Source organism: Balaenoptera acutorostrata, chromosome 13, assembly GCF_949987535.1.
Source record: "Balaenoptera acutorostrata chromosome 13, mBalAcu1.1, whole genome shotgun sequence".
NCBI classification, from domain to species: Eukaryota; Metazoa; Chordata; class Mammalia; order Artiodactyla; family Balaenopteridae; genus Balaenoptera; species Balaenoptera acutorostrata.
The window spans coordinates 13,990,409-14,002,944 of record NC_080076.1 but is presented as its reverse complement, the minus strand read 5'-3'; the positions used below and the strand labels follow the sequence as shown (position 1 = coordinate 14,002,944).

Genomic DNA, 12,536 nt, shown 5'->3' with positions numbered 1-12,536 from the left:
ACACTGACTACCAGGAATAAGTGTTTCATCTTGTCAGGCTAGGTACACAGAAGCACACTCCTCCACACCCACAATCGCAAGACACACACACACACACACACACACACACACACACACACACACACGAGTCTTTTGCCTTTTACTATGAGTCAAAACTCTTGCTTTAGCCTCCTAGAATGGTGGGAGCTCTTCTATCATTTTAGCCATGGAAAGTTATACAACAATAGACATACTTTGATAGGTTTCTATTCTGAACACAAAATCCATAAAGTTAACATTAAAGCAAATAATTCTGTTCATTTGTTGTACATTAAATATTAAAATTATTTGGTGCCGTATTAGTTTAAAATGTAAAAGGTTTTGGACCAAAATTGAGAAAAACTATATGTGAGATACATTCTAAATGAAATTTCATGAATTATCATGCAGGAATTTTACAAGAAAGAAATCTCTTTGTAACTTCCTAAGATTGCTAAGGTTATATGACCTTCCTTTTTAAGAAAAAAAAAAAATTCACTTTCATAATCATATTTTCCCATGTTATTCAAATCCTCTATATTATCATTTATTATTGTAACTCATTTTTAATTTATTTTTTTATACTGCAGGTCCTTATTAGTCATCCATTTTATACGCATCAGTGTATACATGTCAATCCCAATCTCCCAATTCATCACACCACCACCCACACGTGCCTCTGCTTTCCCCCCTTGGTGTCCATACGTTTGTTCTCTACATCTGTGTCTCAATTTCTGCCCTGCAAACCAGTTCATCTGTACAATTTTTCTAGATTCCACATATATGAGTTAATATACGGTATTTGTTTTTCTCTTTCTGACTTACTTCACTCTGTAGGACAGTCTCTAGATCCATCCACGTCTCTACAAATGACCCAGTTTCGTTCCTTTTTATGGCTGAGTAATACTCCATTGTATATATGTACCACATCTTCTTTATCCATTCGTCTATTGATGGACACTTAGGTTGCTTCCATGTCCTGGCTATTGTAAATGTTATTCAAATCCTCTATATTATCATTTATTTTTTTTAACTCTTACTGTAGAGAATTTCAAAATAACACAAAAATAAACATGATATAATGATTTCCCATGTACTCATCACTCAGCTTCAACAATTATCAATTCATAGTCAATTTTATTTCATCTATACCCAACTCTTTTCCCCTCCCATATTCTGATATGCATCTCTAAAAGATAAGTGCTATTTTTTTAAACATAAACACAATATCATCACACCATAACAACACCTTAATATCATTTATTATCTGGCCTTTGTTCAAATTTCTAATTGTTTCATAAATGTCATTATTGATTTGTTGTTTGTTTTTTCCTTACAGTTTGTTTCTTTGAGTCAGGATCCAACATTCCATATATTATAAGTGGTTAATATGTTTCTTGAATCTCTTTCAATTCAGAGGTTCCCCTTGTATCTCTTTTTTTCTCCATACAATTTACTTGTTGAGGGAACTGAGTCATTTGTCCTATAGAGGTTCCCACAGTCCAAATCTTGCTAATTGCATTTCCCTCGTGTGTTTCAAAATGTTCCTCTGTATTTCCCATAAATTTACTAGTTGGATCTAGATCTAGAGATGTAATCAGGTTTGGGGCATGTTTTTTATTTGCCAAGACTTCTACATAGGAGGAGGTGTGTTTTCATCGTGAGGCAGGTAATGTCTGATTCTCTCTTTTTTTGGTGATGTTAACATCTATTAATGATGAATGCTAGATCCGTTAATCCATTAGCAATTACAAAATGTATTACTCTATCAATCCTTCTTCATTTGTGAGCTAGAATTCTTCAGAAAGAAAACTGTCCCCCATATGTACTATTTTTACCAAGTCATACCGTTTATATAGTAAAGACAAGATAAATGTTCAATTCTTTCTCTTTGTGTACCAGTTTCCAAAGTAATGAACTGATCCACCCTCCAACCGGAGGCAAAAGAAAAGAGAAAAGGGATTACATGCAGAAATATCAGCACTGTGCAAAAGGACAAAAGTTTCAGAAAAGCATATTTGGGAACTGTAATTAAAGCTAGAGCACAGAGTATGTACGGGAGAACAATAGAGATAAGTCTATAAAGGTAGACGGGCACCGTTAATAAAGAACTTTGTATGCCACATGAGAGGTTTGGACTTATCCTGTGGCCAGGAGTCAACAAACTTTCTCTGTAAAGACAGTACATATTTTAAGCTTTGCGATTCATACGGTCTCTGTTACAAGTACACAGTTGAACTCTGCTATTGTAGCAGTAAGCAGCCATTGACAACATGGAAATATATGGCTTTGGCTGCATTCCAATAAAACTTTATTTACAAAAACAGGCAGCAGAATGGATTTGGCCTGTGACCCTTAGTTTACCAACCCTTAGTAACTTTGCTTCTCAGGCCTTAGGGTCCGTCAGAATCACCTGGAAATTTTTGGGTGCCATCTCCAGAGTTTTTGATTCAGAAGATCTGGAATGGAGCCTGAGAATTTGAATTGCAACAAATTCCCAGGTGATGTTAATACTATGGGTCCAGGAGCCACACTTTGAGAACCGCTGCTTTGGAAGCCATGCTCTAGTGAATACAAGCAACAGAGAAGCAGATGGAACAGAAAGCTACTGTAGTAACCCATGATGAAGGCAGGTGTGGGCATGGATGGGCAGGTAATAATAAGATACACTTATAAACCAGACACCATTCTCAGCATTTTTCATATGTTTGCTAATAATTTATCATAATAACCCTATGAAGTAGATACTATTACTATTCCCATTTTACAGATGACACAGAGGTTAGGTAACTTGCTCAAAGGCCACCTAGCTACTAAGCGGAGGAACCAGAATTCAAACCCAGGCATTGTGGTTCTTGAGACCATGGTCTTAACCACCATGTTTTACTGCCTATATGTAACAGTGAGTATGAGAATAAGATGGACTCAAGATATATTCAAATGTGAACTCAGTTTAACTTGGCCACAGATTAGAGTAAGAGAGAACTAGAATCTAATAAGGATTCCCAGATTGAATGATGGCATGGTACAACCAAATGGAACTGTTCGGAAGAGGAATATTTAACATTTGAGGTACAGGAAGAAAAACACTACAAGCAGTTATTGAGATTTAGGAACAATTAGGATATAGGTGGTAATTAAAGGCTTAGATAAGGACTAGAGGTGGATGGATGATATCACTTGGAAATGGAGCTCAGACCTGGAATTAGACCAACATTTAAAATGCAGCATTTAAGGAACTTCCCTGGTGGTGCAGTGGTTAAGAATCTGCCTGCCAATACAGGGGACTCGGGTTCGAGCCCTGGTCCGGGAAGATCCCGCATGCCGGGAGCAACTAAGCCCGTGCGCCACAACTACTGAGCCTGTGCTCTAGATCCCAAGAGCCACAACTACTGAAGCCCGCACACCTAGAGCCCATGAGCCCATGCTCCATGACAACAGAAGCCACTGCAAGGAGAAGCCCGTGCACCGCAACGAAGAGTAGCTCCTGCTTGCCACAACTAGAGAAAGCCCACACGCAGCAATGAAGACCCAATGCAGCCAAAAATAAATAAATAAAATAAATAAATTTTTTTAAAAAGTGCAGCATATAAGAGAAGCTTAACTGAGAAATAGGAGGCAAATCAGAGTGGTGTCAAAAAATCAAATAGGGGTTTCAAAGAGAAGGAGTAGTGATCTTTGATTTGCAAGATATAGCGATGTGGAGAGAGAGAGAACTATTCTAGGACATAAATAATTTTAAAGATAGGCCAGAAGTAAGAGATTCTATAGATTCAGAATCAACAAGAAATGGCAGCTGGTTGGCTATGAGTTGCAAAGGAAAGATCTTAGAATCCCTTGAAAGCCTGCAGTAAGAAGACATTACTTTACAAGGCAGCCCATTTCATTTTTAACAACTCTGTTTTTAAAATATTCCTTTCTCACCCTGAGTTAAAGTCTCCCTTCCTATAACATCTACTCTCTGTACCAGGTTTTCATCATTTGGCGGAGGGGTCAGAGTCAGACCCTTTTGTCTAACTGATAAAAATGTAAACTCTTTCTTCAGAAAAAAAAAAAAAAAAGCCATAATGCAATGGTTTTTTACTAGAAAGCTTTGTAAAATACATACCTGGGTCCTCTACCCCAGATGGAAAAAATCAGAATCACTGGGGTTAGGTCTAGGTGTCCACATTTCAAAAAGTTCCCCCAGGTAATTGTGATGTGCATCAGTAGAGCTCTATAGATATATACAGCCGTGCAGATATATATTATATATCTCATTTTTCACGAGTAACAGAGAGAGGTATCTTAAGTCTCCTAAATCTTCTCTTCTGCAAACCAAACATTCTTCATTGTTTTCGCTTTTACCTCTTATGGTTTCCAGACTCCTTAGCATCATTGTTGCACTCCTCTTAGAATATCATTAACACTTGATGGGGGACTTCCCTGGTGGCGCACGCTCCCAGGGAAGCATGCTCCCAATGCAGGGGGCCCGGGTTCGATTCCTGGCCAGGGAACTGGATCCCACACTCATGCCACAACTAAGAGTTTGCATGCCACAGCTAAAGAGCTGGCGACCCGCAACTAAGGAGGCCCACCTGCCGCAACTAAGACCCAGTGCAACCAAATAAATAAATATTAAAAAAAAAGAAAAAGACTTGATGGTATCTCAAGTATTATCTGAGCCATGTATCCTGTTTTTGTAGATACAAACTAAAATCATACTTATCTTTTACTTAACACTGTTCCTTACAGAAAAAAACAGTATTATAAACCTAGAGTGTTAAGGAAAGGCATCATGGAAAAGATGGGGCTTGAGCTGGGAATTGAAAGATGGCTAGACACGAGATAAAAGAAGAAATATTTAAGTTGAGAATGGTTTGAACAATTAGACTAGGCAGACCTGACTCAAGGGGGTCTAGAAGTTAAGTAGTGATGGTTGGTTAAACACACACACACACACACACACACACACACACACACACACACAAGAATTAGATTGCTATGTTTCTTGAATGCCATGCATATTTTATCTTGTAGGTGGTAAGTGGCCACTGAGGATTTTGAGAAGGGGTGTGATATAAAGAAGTGATTATTTAACAGGTGAATCTGACTAATACAAGGAGACCAGATCCAAAACTTTTGGAATAATTCAGTTGTAAAGTATTGGCATTAGAAATAAAAGTAAACAATAAAGAAGATGTTGTAGAATAAAGTCACAAGATTTGATGATAGTTTGAAATGGAGAGCCATTATATTCACTGTTGGGAAGAGAGGAAAAGGATAGAACCACTGGCAAGTAAAGAAATAAAAGTGAGTGATAAAAACTCTCCAGAAAATGTGCATAGAGGGAACCTACCTCAACATAATAAGGGTCATATATGACAAACCCACAGCAAGCCTCATACTCAACGGTGAAAAACTGAAAGCATTTCCACTAAGATCAGGAACAAGACAAGGATGTCCACTCTCACCACTATTATTCAACATAGTTTTGGAAGTCCTAGCTACGGCAATCAGAGAAGAAAAAGAAATAAAAGGAATACAGATTGGAAAAGAAGTAAAACTGTCACTGTTTGCAGATGACATGATACTATGCATAGAAAATCCTAAAGATGCCACCAGAAAACTACTAGAACTAATCAATGAATTTGGTAAAGTTGCAGGATACAAAATTAATGCACAGAAATCTCTGGCATTCCTATACACCAACAATGAAAAATCAGAAAGAGAAATTAAGGAAACGATCCCATTTACCATCGCAACAAAAAGCATAACATACCTAGGAATAAAGCTGCCTAAGGACGCGAAAGACTTGTACTCAGAAATAAAAGTGGGGAGTTATTTCTAAAGTTAGGGTATGAAAAAAAACTTGAGCCATTGGCTTTATCTAGCAAACAGTGGTAATGTGGGACTGGCCCTCAGGAAAAATGTTGTGATTCAATAAATATTTTTGAGTCATCCTATGGAGATGTTACTTAAAACTTATAGAATGAGTAAGTTTTGTAATTGAAGTACTAGAGCAAAATGCTGAGCCTTATGGAGGATTACTTTGTGGGAAGAGGAAAAGCAGCAAGAGAGGGGTATTCAGAGCATGTAGGGACAGACCAGGTTGCTGTACTGGCAGAGGAAAAGCAGCAAGAGAGGGGTTTTCAGAGCACGTAGGGACAGACCAGGTTGATGTACTGGCAGGAGAGCAGTGGGAAGAAGAGACTTTCAGGATGGGCATCGTGGTCAGGTATTTAACTGAGTGACTCAGCACACACCTTTAAAGACCACATAGAACCAGAAGTCTTTGGTAGCAGCACATACTTCATGTATAGATTTAACAGACGTCTGTTGAGCTCCTGTACCTTGCTCACCACTCATCGTCTTTGACAGGTTCAAACATATTCTCTTACTTAGTCCTCAAGATATTTTGCAATAACAGTTGCAAAATTTTACAGAGGAGGAAACTGAATCAGAGTGATTTAAAGCATCTTGGCCAAAGCCACAAGGCCAATAAGCTGGATTCCTTAATCCATTATAGCACAATTGTTGGATCACTGAAAAATTGTCCTTTATCAATACTCTGTTCAGTAATATGATAAACCAGCTGTCTTTAGTAGTCATTTAGATTGTGCTTACTTCCTACACAGAAGGTTGGTCAAAAAGAAAGGAAAAGATTTGACACTGTCCATCAAAACTAGTGCAGTTGGCAATTGAGGACATGTTTCTTCTCCCCAACCCCGCCCCCCAAAAAAAGTAATATGTCATAGGATTGTTAAAGACCTCACTGTGATTTCATTTACTCATCTGTGAAAATAGGGATAATATCTATCTTCCAGGGTTGCTGTAAGAATTAAATGAAGTAATGCTGATAATAAGAATAACTAACACTTAGAGCATGCTATTACGTGCCTGGCACTGCTCATAAGCACTTTACACTTGTATAATCCTAAATAGCCCTGTAAGGTAGGTACTAGAATTATCTCCATTTTATAGATGAGGAAACAGAGATTAAATAACTTGCCCAAAGTCACACAGCTGGTAAATGACAGAACCGAGATTCAGTCTCATTCCACACTTGCTCCTAATCACTATACCACACTGCTTCCTTTAAAAAAACAATGAACATGAAAACTGCTAACCTATTATGGTACCAAAAAACTCTACTCCATAAATACTTGTTTCCCTTTTGTGATACCAGTTCAGAATGTATTTATTAATGTTATACTACTAAAGAAATGAAAAAATAGATATTTTAGTTTTTTAATTGCTTTACACAAATTTCAAAATTTCTTTCCTAGCTCAATGTCAATTGCTGCAAGCTTAGTGAGTGAAGATACAAAGACCAAGTTTTTGAACAAAATGGGCCAGTTGACAACATCAGGTGCCATGTTGGCCAATGTGTTTCAGAGAAAGAAGTAAAAGCAGGAAGGAAGCCCCCAGTAAACACTAAATGGACCTCAAGCAGACTGGTTCCTTGTACTTGAAGTACTTGCCTTTTTTTATTTCGTTTTTATGTTCTTGCATTATAATTTTATCTTAACCTCCAAAGATATTTGCACTGCTTTTGATTATTGCTGTATATCTGTTAATTTTGGAGTTACAACTGTGGTGATAAAAAATTGAGTTGATAGTCTGTACCAAGCCCCTCCTCTATGTTCTTGTCTTTCAGAATAATTTTATATATATATAGAAGAGGTTTTTTTTTAATTTTTGGATGGGATATTAGCAAATATCTGTATGATACACTAAGCTATTACAGTGGTACTTAAAATAATGTAAATTTGAAGTCATTGTTATAAAGTAATAAAAGTGGAGATTACTTAAGTATTTAAATTATGAAGAATAATGCAGACTTTTTATTGTTTCTTAACTGACTAGAAAGAGCCACCAGCATTACTCTGTGCCTTTTGGACTTCAGTTTGTGTGTCTGTAGGAATGGTGTGCATTCCATTCACACAGTGTTTATAATACTGCAATGAATTTGAATTGCAAATCCTACAGTAAGTAGATAATAATGAAACTTTCAATATTTCAGCACTCTCATGAATATTCTTTAAGTGCTATTTAAACCTCCCCATCACTTACATGCGTATAATGGACTTACCTGAGGAAACCCAGCACAGAAGCATGGGGAGTGGTTAACCAAGGTGAATTTTACATACTGGTGTGTAGTAGATTTAAATTCTCAAAACTAAATTTAAGTAAGAAGAACTAATAATTGTGACATTTTTTCCCAAACCGAAATACAGAAAAAATATGGTTTGAATCTAATATTTAACACCTATTTACATAAAATATTTTATTTAAGATGTTTTCTAATGATTTTAATTTCAGAGATTATCTTTTCATTCTGTGTGTTACAGAGAAGTACAGAAAAGTTCAGGACATTTGGGGGCTGCTTTTTTCCCTCTAAACTAAAAATGACATTGGCTAAATTATGACTGGTTAGTCATCACCTTGTCCCTTGAAGTCAGTGACTATTCTTGTGTTTGATATATATTACATAGAGTCTTAAGTCAGTGTACCGTTCCACTGGAATTTGACAGTTGTCTTTAAAGTAACGCAACTTGAAGTAGAAAAGAGTGGTCCTGGACATAGAAGGGAGGTGGTTGGTTTAAGGGGTTAATGTGAGGCCTTTTTGAAAAATGCATATTTTGGTAAAGAGAATTCTCTTGAGCACAGCTGATACAAATGGGTGATTGTCATGTTTGTTGTATAAACTGGTTTAATACACTTGGAACATAGGTGGATTATATTCACTTCCTGGGAAAGCTAGCTTACCACATATTAAAGCTTATAAAATAAGTTGCCATAGGCAAAGCCATTTAAAAAGTTTATTCTGAAATTATTTCTTTTACCTACAGTGAAATAATTGTTAACTAATTAGTCTTTATGGAAACTGTTGGATTCTAGGCATTCCTGAGAAATTGAAAGTGGCTACCTTTCATGTCAAAAATGTTGATCTATTATAAATAAAATGTTTTTGCATACTTGTTTTGGTTTTTGCTATGTGTGTTTATTTTCATTTTGAAACACTATATCCTATATCCAAGCAAAATGAAATAAGAAAGTGTATATTCATTAAAATATATTTTATTTTAGGAATATAAGCTACATAAAGTACCTATTTTAGTTTACTTTTACTAAAAAAAGATTATGTTGTATAAAATTAATACATTTCTGAGGTGATTTAAAGAAAAACTGTTTAAATTCTTATTTGCTTTGAACTGTAGTAGAATTAGTATGTTTATTACCTGGTGAATAAATATAATGTATTTTTAATGTGATAATTTTTATTAATTTGACTCCATTTATCTAAATGCTAATGGTTTTTTTGGAAAGGCACCAGCTAGCAAGATACACAATATATCTCAAGTGAGTCCCCCTTATTATGCTGTTAAATATCTTAATGTCAGTAAGACTTCCCATTTATTTTCAAGTTGATTTTTATGGTAAAATATGGATTCTTTAAACACAAGACAGTCATTAATCACTGAAACTGCATGTGTTCTTCCAAAACAAGCTGTAAAACTCCCATCCTCACTCTTTTTAAACAGAGGTAAAAATGATACAAATAAAAGTTAAGTTTGCAAAGTAATGAAAAGTTAATTTGAAATTATGCTCCAAAGCAAGGCAGAGACTAAAATTTTTCAGAAATCCAGAAGTGCCATAGTTAACAATTTTGCTGACTTATTCCAAGAGCGATGCTTGAGTAGTAACACTATCTACCTCTCTATACATAGTATCCTTGACCTTCATTTGTTTCCATCAGCACGCCTTTTGAAAGATTACTTTGCTAAACATCAGATTGACTTACAACCTGAATGAAATTGTGAGTAATTTAAGTAATTTTAAAGGGATATCAATTCAAGGTGCTATCAAACTTCCTTTTCTTACAGAAAAAAAAAAAAAATGGTTCAAATAGTCTCTGAACTAAAATTTAGGGAGGTGAAATCAGTGTGTGCTGAATTGTCTTTTCATGACCCTGATTTTTAACATAAACTATTTTAGACCATTATTTGACCTTTAAGGACATAACTTTGTCTAGACCTACCTTGTTGATCTTTGAACAGTGATAGCCAACTGCTACTAACATTTTGTGCTGATTACCAATTTCTTAACTACTTTTTGTGTAAATAATGTATATTTAAAGAGCTTTGTAATTGGCTACTCTAATTCCTAAAATTCTCCAGATTGTCCAGGTAACAATATTCCAACTTTATTTTGGTTGTTAACTCTCTTACAAGCAAACTGTGAAATAAATTTAGCCTTTCATATGAATAGACGTGTTTGAAAGTTGTAATGTAACGTTGCGGTGTACTTGGTTTGGTTACTATTTTATTTCTGTACGTTTAAAAATAATAGGTTAAAGCTGTATGCTACTAATCAAAAATAGTAATTGTATCTGCATATTGGTAAAATAATTGGATTTTAGATTATTTTTATACTACATAAGGATGCGCTGCATGCATTTCATCTGTGGAATCTGTGTTCTAATCACAATCTGAGAGTGCCACATCTCATCATTCCTATTTTCCCTTCAGGACTAACTACAGGAAACTTTGTGTTGATTGCCTTCTTTATGGTTTACTTTGTTTGTGTATTTAAAAAAATCTTAAAATAAAAATTTCTATTCACTGTAAGAGCATACCAATCATAAAGTACACAATAGTTAATATAAACTTACCACAGTATTTTAAAACTTTATTATGTGTTTTTGATAGTATATAAATAATTCCTTCAGTTCAGTGTGGTGAGGAATGTAAATTATTTGCTTTTCTCCAAAGAGTCTTTAGTAATATCTGGAAAATTCTGTTCAAAGCATGTCTATATTAGAGGACTGTTTGCACGCGGGCTTTCTCTAGTTGCGGTGAGCGGGGGCTACTCTTCGTTGAGGTGTGCAGGCTTCTCATTGCAGTGGCTTCTCTTGTTGCAGGGCACGGGCTCTAGGCACACGGGCTTCAGTAGTTGTGGCTCGCAGGCTCTAGAGCGCACAGACTTCAGTAGTTGTGGCACACGGGCTTAGTTGCTCCGCGGCATGTGGGATCTTCCTGGACCAGGGATCGAACCCGTGTCCCCTGAATTGGCAGGCGGATTCTTAACCACTGCACCACCAGGGAAGTCCTGTTTTACTATTTTAATTCCTTTTATTTTGTTAAAGATTACTCCATTATATTTATTCCAATTAGATCATTTCATGAATAGATTTCTTGAGTGACTTTAATGTAGCAATATTTATGTTGTCTGTAAACTACCATTTTGTGTCATTATAGGTATTAAATTCTTTGTCAGTAATGTTATTTAGGGTTGTCATTTGTTGATAGCAGTCTGCTTTTTAAAATTTTAAACTACTATCTTAGTGGAAAAGCAACCCTCTCTTGAACTGTTGGCATTTGCAACCTTGGATATTTTTAGATATGGATTTTCAAAAAAGCTGGAAATATTATAAATATCTCTATATGAAATATGTATTGTTGAATAGTACTAATAATTTCTCATTGACTTTATGATTTCATAGATGCTTTATCTTTATTTCTGACAATTACTTGACAGTTCTTTAAATTTTTAGCTTTCTCTGTTTGTAAGCTGTCCATCATGTATCAAATAACGAACTTATAATGAATGCTTTAATAATGTAAATCATTTCCTAATTTATTTTTTATATGGATTTTAGAAATATAGTCACTTTTCTAACAAATTCTTTTGTCTTACCATCAAAGAGAATGAAAATAATAATATGCTTTATATTCCCCACAAGACTTTATGAAAATTACATAATAGTAAACCTGAAAGTGTTTTAGCACTTCTAAAGTTTTATGAAAGGTCAAAGTGAAATTTTAAATTTTAAATTACTGAATCACTAAAGTGTGGATAACCCCCTCCCTCATACTTTTGTTTTCTAGTAAGTGAACAGGTTACCATGCCAGGCATGATTTACCTAATACTGCAGTAGAAGGCAGAAACTACTTTTGATGGTTACTTTGGCCTACTTTAACCACTCCCAGAGTCACTTCACCTAGTGAAGACTAGTAAGGTAAATTTGCTCTTTAGGGACTTCCCTGGCAGTCCAGTGGTTAAGACTCTGTGCTTCCACTGTAGGGGGCACGAGTTCAATCCCTGGTCAGGGAATTAAGCTCCCACGTGCCGTGTGGTGAAGCCAAAAAAAAATTTTTTTTGCTCTTTATTTACTAAAACTTGTGATTAAATTAAAATTTTTTCAAAGACCCAAGTAAATTAGTTTGATAGATTCATTTTCCATTACATAAGTTGTTTAGGTTTTGAAAAAGTTTTACCCTCTTCATCCCCACTGTTGTCTGTTAGTACACATTTGATTCTTATAGCAACTAGCTTTGACATGTAGTTTGAATTTCCAGGCTCCCTGTAACTAAACTTTTCATACTGAGGAAAGCAAAATAAGAACTGGCATTTCTTGAAAATAATAGGCTTCTACTGTTATCTAAGAGAAGGAAATCCTTCAGTTAACCATGGACCAATAAAAAAAAAAAAAGAATTCAGGTTTCTTGCTGAAGCTACGGAGTCTTCATAAG

General features: G+C 35.5%; 1 protein-coding gene across 4 annotated transcripts in view; it reads left to right on the top strand.

The window, feature by feature from the left end:
* Positions 1–8,981, top strand: part of RELCH (RAB11 binding and LisH domain, coiled-coil and HEAT repeat containing) — a 122,841-nt gene extending 113,860 nt beyond the window's left edge. For all 4 annotated transcript variants that reach the window (XM_057526484.1, XM_057526483.1, XM_057526482.1 and 1 more), the window contains one exon: positions 7,287–8,981. In XM_057526484.1, coding sequence (XP_057382467.1) covers positions 7,287–7,407 — 121 coding nt within the window. In that variant the 3' untranslated portion in view covers positions 7,408–8,981. The remainder of the gene's footprint in view (positions 1–7,286) is intronic.
* Positions 8,982–12,536: the final 3,555 nt, after the last annotated feature.